This window comes from Anarrhichthys ocellatus, unplaced genomic scaffold, assembly GCF_004355925.1.
Source record: "Anarrhichthys ocellatus isolate YVR2014 unplaced genomic scaffold, GSC_Weel_1.0 scaffold32, whole genome shotgun sequence".
In the NCBI taxonomy this organism is placed as follows: domain Eukaryota; kingdom Metazoa; phylum Chordata; class Actinopteri; order Perciformes; family Anarhichadidae; genus Anarrhichthys; species Anarrhichthys ocellatus.
The window spans coordinates 5,178,680-5,188,258 of NW_022280062.1; the positions used below are offsets into that span (position 1 = coordinate 5,178,680).

A 9,579-nucleotide genomic window follows, 5' to 3' on the forward strand; every position below is an offset into this window, starting at 1 on the left:
CTGCAATGAAACAAAGAGTGAAAAATTTAAAGGGGTCTGAATACTTTTGTATGTCCCCGTGAAAGACCGACTCACACACTTACACAGACATCCGCCAGAGCTGAAATCATTGTCATTGAGCAAAAAACTCAAGTAATTCTCTGGTTCCAGAAACCCCAATATTAAGATTTGCTGCAAATGGAATATTTTTTGGACAAAACAAGTTGTGCAAGTCAATCGACAGCAACAATTTTTATAATTAATTAGTTATTTAAGTCACTTTTTAAGCAAAAAAGTCAAATGTAGTAAAACTGAATATCTTTGTGTTTTGCACTGTTGATCGGCCTCAAAAAACAATTTGAAGAAGTCACCTTGGACTCTGGAAAACTGTTTTCCACTCTTTTTTGACATTTTAGAGACAAAATGCTCTCTGTAAACAGGATATTTGGTGATTTTGGACAGTTTGTTCAATAAAACTAGCTATTCGAAAACGTCATCTTGAACTCTGGGAAACTGTAATAGACATATTTCAGGGTTATGTCAACATCTGTAAAGTATTGCTATTAACTGAACTACACTAAAAATGAAAAGGATGAAACAAAGTGGACAGTGAGAGTCACTGAGGAACTTTTGTAAACTTTATCCTCATCTGTTAAGGCAGCTGTGGCTGATGTTGTAAACTCCTCACATAATGTGAACCCCTGAACGTGTCATGAGGCATGTTGTGAACACAAGCATGGCTGCATGGCCTGCTGTTCTTTTAAGAGCAATGACACTCAAACGTGAACCAAAAGCAAAAAAATAAATGAAAACAGGCCTGGCTTTCCTTCATGTGCACGGGCTTAAATCCCAAATTCAGAGTACCCCAAAAGGCGACCAGACAGAAAGCAGAGGAGGGTTCATTGCCTCCACGGAGCATCACCACAACCAGCTCACATTTCACATCTGCTGAAACGCACGCTAAAGCCAACCACGCCAGGAGATTATTGTGCGATTTTTCCACCCTTTTCCCCTTTTCTGGTTGTAATGTATATGAGAGAGAAACCCCCTCTTACCTTGCACATCCAGGCCATTCTTATTTCTACGCAGACAATGGTGGCCCGCTTGTTTTCGTCAGCCCCAAAATGCCGTCCACCGCGTCCGTTTCCGAACACATCTATTCACGTACAAGAGGACACGCAGATGCACGGGTTGCACGCGGGGATCGGCTCCATAAATATTGGAGTGTACCGTTATTCGTCTCCTCTGTCGGGTTTTTTTTCACCCATGGAGCTTGCTGGGACCTGGACCGACGCTGCGCTGCTACTGGCCGGCACAGACGCAGAGCCCCGCCCCCTCCGGCGTCACGTGACCGCCTCTGATTTCCTGACTTCTGCTTCTACAACATGCCAGTTGTGAAGACAAGCGGCAGGTTTCAACGCGAGATCTTTCTAAAATAATTCCAAAATTAGTTTTTCATTGTGTTGAATAAACAACAGATAATATCGTTTGGAAAAAAAAGTATCCAAACATGTTTCATTTTGTTGTAACTAAAGATTTATATAATAATAATAATAATAATACAATAATAATGATCTGTATTTGTATAGCACATTCCATACAGGAAATGCCAAAAAATCAATCAAATTAAAATGAGATGAAACTAAGATGAAAATAGAATACATACAATGCATAAGGGGGGAATAATAATAATAATAATAACATCAGTACTTATATTTGCAAGATTCACATATACACCATATATGTAACAGTATCAAATGAAATGGTCTTCATTCTCTTCAACTCTGTTCTTTACTTTTCTATATCAGTGGTGGAGATTTTAATCTTTTAAACAAAACCTCAGTGCTTTAACTTGAGTGCACTCTCTACCACCTTTTATCTAGTTTTCCAATAGATAAACAACATCATGCAAGACAACAAGACAACTTTGGAGACACCAGGAAGCTGCTAACCCATTAGAGGCGGTTCCTCCCTCCGTGTGATGCAGATGTGGTTTTTTTTTTAGTGCAATACACATTTTCTGTTGCGGTGGTTCTCAAAGTGAGGAAGCGGTAACCTTTATTTATAAGGAAGCCTTCCCTTTCTTTGCTTTTGAAAGATAGTACTTGTAAGAATGGCGACGGTAAATTATCTTTTAGAGGAACCAATTGCTACCTAATACATGTGAGGCACAAACTGGGTAAATATGTACCTTTTCTTTCAGTCATGCTGATAAAATGAGAAATAAAACTCTTGCATTCAGGCTACTGTGCTTGTATGTCAGTTGCATTTCTTATCTGAGAATATTTATGTTATTTGGTGGGGAGACAGTTTAGTGAAAGATAAACTCGGGCATGCTGACATAATATATGTTTTCACCAAGTGCTGAATTGAATGCTAAAAGTGTTGCAGTGAACAGAATTGACGTCTTGGACACCGTTCAGGGATCCTGACAGAAATTGTACTACTCGTTGATATTATTTGCCTCAAAGAGATGCATTTAGGGTTCGAATTGGGAAACTTTTCTGCATTCAATCCCAAAATATTAACAAGTGAGCCAAATTAGGTTCATCTATTTTTCCAATTGCATCTCAGGATAACCTTAAAAACGGCCATTGTTAAATTCCAGCAAACAGATGTGACCGTGCTTCTGTTTTCAGTCTGTGGTTGCCTCCTAAGTGGTCAATTTGCTGTCTGTCACACAACATATTCACACTGCTGACAATAGAGTGTCCAGTCTGCCCTTTCTACATGAGCACCAAGACGAAACGGGAGCCGACATGGTGAGAACACGTTAGCACCACCCAGGAAGCAGATATGCTGACCTTCTATGAGGGAAAAGAAGGGCTTCAATAGTGCACCCACTGTTATGGTCAGTCTTAAAAGTCTATGTCACAACCTTTCAAATGATGACTAGTAAATAACAACATCTGTCATTACAGATGATAAAAATCTCAACTAAATGTAGTCAACTTACTGAAGACTGCTTCCTAAACTCTCTTGTGAAGTCAGGGACTTTTGTTACATGTCGTCCTCTTGTCTCTCTTTACTTTAAACTATATGAAAAAAAAGATCAACTATTTTAAGAGGCCGGTTACAGTGGTAGACCCTGCTTTGTTTACGGTCCATGGTCCAACAATTCAAATTGTATGAATGCAGAGAGGAGGTTTGTGAAAGGAGTTACAACAAGACAGAATTCATCACAGAGAAAGGTTTGAATAGTTGGTATAAGGCCATTCAAATACGCCAAGGAGAGGAGCACAAGGCCTGGCCACAAAACCAACCAGACAACATATTTCAATTTAACCTTCTTTGAGGCTGCATTCTAGAAATGTTTTGCTTTTATGAAGAAGATTTTCTGTATATTTGCACAGAAACTTTTGAAATCATCATGAAAAAGTGATGCAAACTCAGGTAAATTGTTCAGATGCTGCCTTAGTGTTTGGGCTGCCTGCACAGGGAGGCTGTAATTGAGTTCAGCTGCAGCCTGCCATTCTGCCAGATGACATGACACCTTGAGCAAATAGAAATTCTCCAAGATGTCAGTCTTGTTTGCAAATGAAAGAAACCAATCTGAGTTTTTTTCTTTTTTTCCCTCACAGAATATATTTGATAAACACCATCTGTAATTACTGCCACACAAACAAGCATGAATCCACCGAGGTACAAACATTTGCATGGTGGAAAGAGGAACATACACTCAAACCCTCTGAGCAGGTAACCACAGTGCGCAACACTTCTTTTGATTAGCCGTCAGCACATTGATTACATTTCTCAGCTATTTTCTCTTGAATCTTGCCAGGTGTGAAGCAGGTCCTCGAAGCAAATCAATAGCTCTATCGGGGGTTATCACCAAATCTCACTCTCACTCTTCTCTGTTAAAGCTTTTCAAACGGAGCACGAGAAAAGTAATCCTCAAACTCTGAGAGTGCCACATCACAGATTAAATACTCAGCGAGCGCATCCCGCTCAGAGAGAGGAAGTCAAGGTCATCTGCAAAACATGCATCTGAAATTACCTCTGGGTGATTAAGAGGCTGTGGATAATACAATCGTCATCTTTTTGGATGTGATAAAGAGCTATCAGCCTCAGAAAAGCTGGGGAACGTAACACAACGCATTCGAGATAAGGCTCTTCTTCTTTACTCTCCATTTAGCAGCAACCGTGCACATTGTGGGGTTTACTTTCAACTTCCAAATGGAAACAATGATGTGTCCCAGTTTCATACGAGATACTAACTGTATACAATTACGGGTGTCAAAATATACTATTAATGATGATAACTGTGGTAATTAAATCATGTTAATAATCCAGCACCACTAAAATTATGTTATGTGTGTATATATATATATATATATATATATATATACACACATTTGCAAAAAAAAGAGACAAAACGCACAATAAAAAAAACTTAGGGATGAATTTTATTTTTTTAATCGATTGACAATCTGATATTGTGACATCCCATTATAACATATATACGATATACTAATTTTCTTAGTGTACCGTTTTTGCAGTTACTATACAATAAAAACAAAAAACTTTATACAAATGTGATAGTTTTATAAACTTTAAAGCTAGTTTTAAGGCAATAAGCCGATCTGCGACTTTATGAGTGTCACTAACAAACCACACAAATTAAAATAAAAATGTTTTTCCAAGATTTAAAAGGATTGATTTTGTTTTCTGGGTGTCACATTCACAAAGCTGTTTAACACATTTTCAAAAAGTCATTTTGACATCATTGAAAGGATTTCCCCCCCCCTCATCAGTGAAGAATAAACCTAAACATGTGCACAGTGGGGACATTTCAGTACTTTTTCTCTCCAAGTTAATATCTAAAAATACTGGACAACAAGCTGAGAAGCAGGGCTCTGATTTCAGTTTCAGAGTACCTGGATCCATTTGCTTGATGAGAGCGGTCACCATTGGTCTGGTTCCCAGGCTTTAGTCCAGTGAGCCCAGTAAGACGACGCCTGAGTGATGATGGCTGAAACCCTCCTCCTGTGCTGACAGACGCATGCACAAAGACACCGGTGGAGCCTCCCAGCTGATGGAGACAAGTCGTTCTTCACAGTCTGTCAGTACGGAGGAGAGATGGTCTGGAGTTGAAGACAAAATATGGAAAGAGAGGGAGGGAACAGGAAATCTGTAGATTGGAGTTTTACATCTTTTACTCAAACAAATAATCTCATTAGTGGATGTAAACCTTTATGCCAAATAACCAACGTGCTTCAGTATGTTAGAGAAGAGGATAAGAACTGTCAAAATAGGAATAATGGTGTTTGTACATTACTGCATGTTTCACTGTCTTAGATGTTGAACTATGATATATGCTCAATGATTACATAATAAACATGACAAGCTTTGCCCTCCTCAGTCCTGACCAGTGCCCCGTCTCTCGCACAATCCAGCCCCTTGGACCCTCTAAGAATAAGCAGAACTGCTTTTTGTATAACAGATGTGGAATCCTGTGGAGTTTTTGACCTCTAGTGGCACTATAGAGCAGTTTTTAAGTGTTCGACAAACAAATCGGCATCCACTACAGCACTCGTTATTAGAACCAAAAAAGAAAAAAAGATTACACTGTGAGTACTCTGAGTACAGAAAAAAAACTACAACCATGGAAATTTACCAGCATGGGAGCACGGATAGTTACATCATTGTAACTTTTGTTCATAAAACGCTCTCTTTCAGAGACATGTTTCAGCTGTAATCTCTGCTGTCTAAAAACGTCTACAACATTCAGTCCTCTTTGTTCTGCTGCCTCGTGGAAAAAAAGAAATTAAAAGATAAAAAAGTAATCCGAATGATTATTTGACTTTCACAGTTTTCATTTTCACGCTCCTGTAAATAACCTCTTGATTAGCTTTTAATGAACCGTTTAAAATTGAGTGGTAATCCAATAGTCACTTTCTAGAACAGGTATATAGTCTCGCTGTGACTTGGATAAAGTGAAACTCAAGCTGCACTTTCACACAAGTGGAGCATTTCAGACTACAACTCTGTACAGAGGATGTTCTCGTACATCAGATTGCCTCCGGCTACAGAAACAGCGGATAAGCTGCTGTCCCATGTTCCTTCCCTGCTCCCCAGACGGCTTACCAGGATGAATCATCTTGACTCAATATGACTGATTTGACTCTCCTGCCACTGAAAGGAAGCATATATTCAAATCTAATTACCACGTGTTATTTTTGCATGCTGTCTCATTCTGATAATGTGTGTAATGGTTCATCTTAAAACATAAGCGTCATCTATAATCATATTTTTTATTTATTTTGCCCTCAAGTAGCTTTGAGGTCATTTTACTGTGTATTTTAACAGTATCTCTATCTGTCTACTAAAACAAACCTGATAAATGTCACCATCACTGTGCAGTATGTCTGTGCAGCATTTGTGCTTTACTGCCCCCTAGTGGTTATAACAATGTGTTGATAGGAAATGAAGGAGCGTGATTAGGATGGGCACTTGTATGTGCATGACAAATAGTATATCCCTCTAACTAATTATTGTATTGATGCAGCAATGCAATCATAACAAATTATATATAGTACACCAAGTACAATTTTTAAGGTACTTGTAATTCCATTTCTACTTTTTACTCCACTACCAGTCAGCAGTTGTTGCTCTGTCAGAGGAAACTGTTGTAACTTGATGGGTGAAAAAGGCCACAGTGACATGAGGTAAATGATTAATTCAGTTGAAACAACTTTTTCCCCAAACAAAAGGCTTCTGTCCGTGCCAAAGTGTTGAGCTATAAAAATCAGACCTTGCCAGAGCTGTTGAGGGAAAATAAGTACATGTCAGTCCCTGATAATAACCACAGCCTGGGTGAAAAGTTGAACATGAATCTCCTGTGGAGACGTTTTAAAAGCATTTCCATTTTCTACCAAACGTGTGAGTCATCTACATTCAGACACAACACTGCAGCGGTTTAATTAAACATTTATTAAGTGATTGTCTGCTGTGCCTGTGGTTCAGCCGCATTTGGCTCAGCCCCTGTGGCCTGGACTAATCCTCAGCATTTTGTGCTGAGATAACAAGAGGATGACAAGACTGAGAAGAGGAGAGGGAGGAAAAATGGGTTGCACCTTTCCTTACAAACAAACAAGACTGAGGGGTAAGGCTGTGATCCATCCATCTCTCCTTCTGCTTCTCTGTCTCTATCTCTCATTCACACTTTTCTTTTTTTCCTTCTCTCCCACCTTCTGTCTTTCTCGTCCTCACTAATGAGAGCCGGTGGGGTTTCTCAGTAGCCTAACAACCAGCATGTTTGTCTCTGCCCAGACACCAGGAGGGCACAGATTACGGCTCCCCCATAGCCCATACAAATACAAGAATAAATAGAAAACTCACAAGCCTGGCAATTTTTTTTTTCATATTTTTTTGCAGTTCTGAGCTGCACTGAGAATATCACTTGATGAAACATGCATGTAGCAGGGGCAAGAAGGAGGGCCAGAGAAAAGTGGCATGGGCCCCCTCCTTAGAAACTGGTAAACAACCACAAAGAGACACAAAATATCTACAAGATTAAAATCGACCTCAAAGAGACAGAGAACAACTACAAAGATACAAAACGACCGCAGACAAACGAAATGTCTACAACAACATGAGCAAAAATGGATGCAAAACAACAACAAGAGACGGCAATCAATTACAAAGAGATGAAAAACGACCAACCTGGGTGGACCCTGGACCACAGACTCTGTAGGAGGTTTCTTGTTGGAAAGTCAATCAAAACAACAAAGACATGCAAAACAACCACAACAAGTCTCATCCTCACTACCCACAACCCCATTCAAACGTGTATTCATTAATTATCATATGAAAGTCATTGTTAGTCATTGTTGTTACAGGTAAAGTGTCCTTTTCCTATCAGGCTGTACATTGCAGGAGAAGTCATTATCTATACTACGAGGAAGAAAACATGGAAGAAAGAATTGCCTCTAATTTCTCAGGCGTGCATCAATCTTTACGCTCCATTATTAAAATCTGCCACGGCTATGAAACATCATTCCTCATACAGTATCAGCTGTGGCATTTTTGGGGTGCCAGCATTATTACTACAGCCTCCGTGTGGATGTGATGTAGGATGTAAAATGCACGAGGAAATGTAAAAGATCTTTGCTATTTACATCTCCCTGCTTTGGTTTTATATAAGCTGCATTTATTTCAGAGACTTAAACCTGCAATTACATTTTTGCTTGCAATCACATCACAAACAACCCACAATCTGCGGAGATTTTTTTAACCAGAGGATCATTGATGAGAAAATAACACATGGTTGGCATCAAAATAAATGCATTTGGAAAGATTATGCTGCCATCTAGTGGCATCTACTCAACCAGACACACAGAGGGCAAATTTAAATGGATTTTACAGAAAGAATCCCTCCATGGGACGATACAAAAGCATCACCTAAAAAGCATCAGAACACTTTATATTATATTCAAATTGTCCACTACACCGATTTCTCTCTCTCTCACAAACAAAAACACACACACACACACATACACACAGTGTCATTTAATGTAGAAAAAATGTTTGGGCAACAAATACCGAGCAATCACTTTTGAGCATGCTGTCGTTTTCCCTCTCAGGGAACTTGACGTTGCAGTACAGAAGCGCAATTAAAACACCATTTAAAACTATTATATCAGTCGCTGACTTTAAATTGTATAATGATAAATAACATATGTAAACCAAGGCGCGCATTAAAACAGAATTATATTCATTTCTACATTACTCAGTATAAAAGCAGCCTTTTTTCCTGCTGCCAGCAGGTGGTACTTGACTCATAAGTGTTACAACCATAGAATGTTACAACAGAAACCCTCTCAGTTATTTCCACACTCACAGATTGATCAACACCATAACGTAGTTTTACAGGTAATTACTAAAGAATTGCATCAAAGTTAATAACCTGATTGTATTTTTAATCCAGGCAATGTTTCCAGTCGCCAATTCTCATCAACAAAAGACATTCTTTTTATAAACTGTTTAATCCAGTATTCCAGCAGCTGCTTTTTTGTGTCCAACAAGATTCACCAGTGATTTCAGTGAGTGGTCTGGTGATATCCACTGACCCAACTGAACTGGGTTAGATTCCATCATTTTCCTTCACTAGATAAATTCATGAATAAATTGAGGCACGGGCATCTGCTTCCTAAAAAGGCTAAAATCTCATTTATTGCAAAGAAAACAAAAAAAAACTGAATCACTGTTGAGGTCGAAATCAAATATTTATTACTAACCAAGATAACAAATAAGTTACATTAATATACACACAAAGTTGGCAACAGTAAGCAGCTTTTTTGGATAAGAACTGAGAACTAATAGAGTTAACATGTGATTTATTTACCTTCTATTATAATGAACAGTTATCCAACTACAATCAGTAAGACAAGAGTGCAGCATTATAAAGGTCAGTTATTCCTGGAAGAAAAAAACAGTTATAACCAAATTAGTATAGTTAAAACAACGCTTGAGAATCAAAACATAGGACTGGAAATATTTCAGGACTTTTTACACTTAGTTTGGGGGGGGGGGGGGGGGGGGGGAGTAAACTCCCTCCGCCCACACAACGGAAAAAAAAAACGAAAAGAAAAAGGTAAA

The 9,579-nt window shown here is 38.8% G+C and overlaps 1 protein-coding gene across 1 annotated transcript in view; it reads right to left on the reverse strand.

Annotated features, from left to right (window-relative positions):
- st6galnac3 (ST6 (alpha-N-acetyl-neuraminyl-2,3-beta-galactosyl-1,3)-N-acetylgalactosaminide alpha-2,6-sialyltransferase 3) overlaps positions 1-1,285 on the reverse strand; it is a 65,967-nt gene extending 64,682 nt beyond the window's left edge. Inside the window, exon 1 of the mRNA XM_031864954.1 lies at positions 1,035-1,285. Coding sequence (XP_031720814.1) covers positions 1,035-1,052 — 18 coding nt within the window. The 5' untranslated portion in view covers positions 1,053-1,285. The remainder of the gene's footprint in view (positions 1-1,034) is intronic.
- Positions 1,286-9,579: the final 8,294 nt, after the last annotated feature.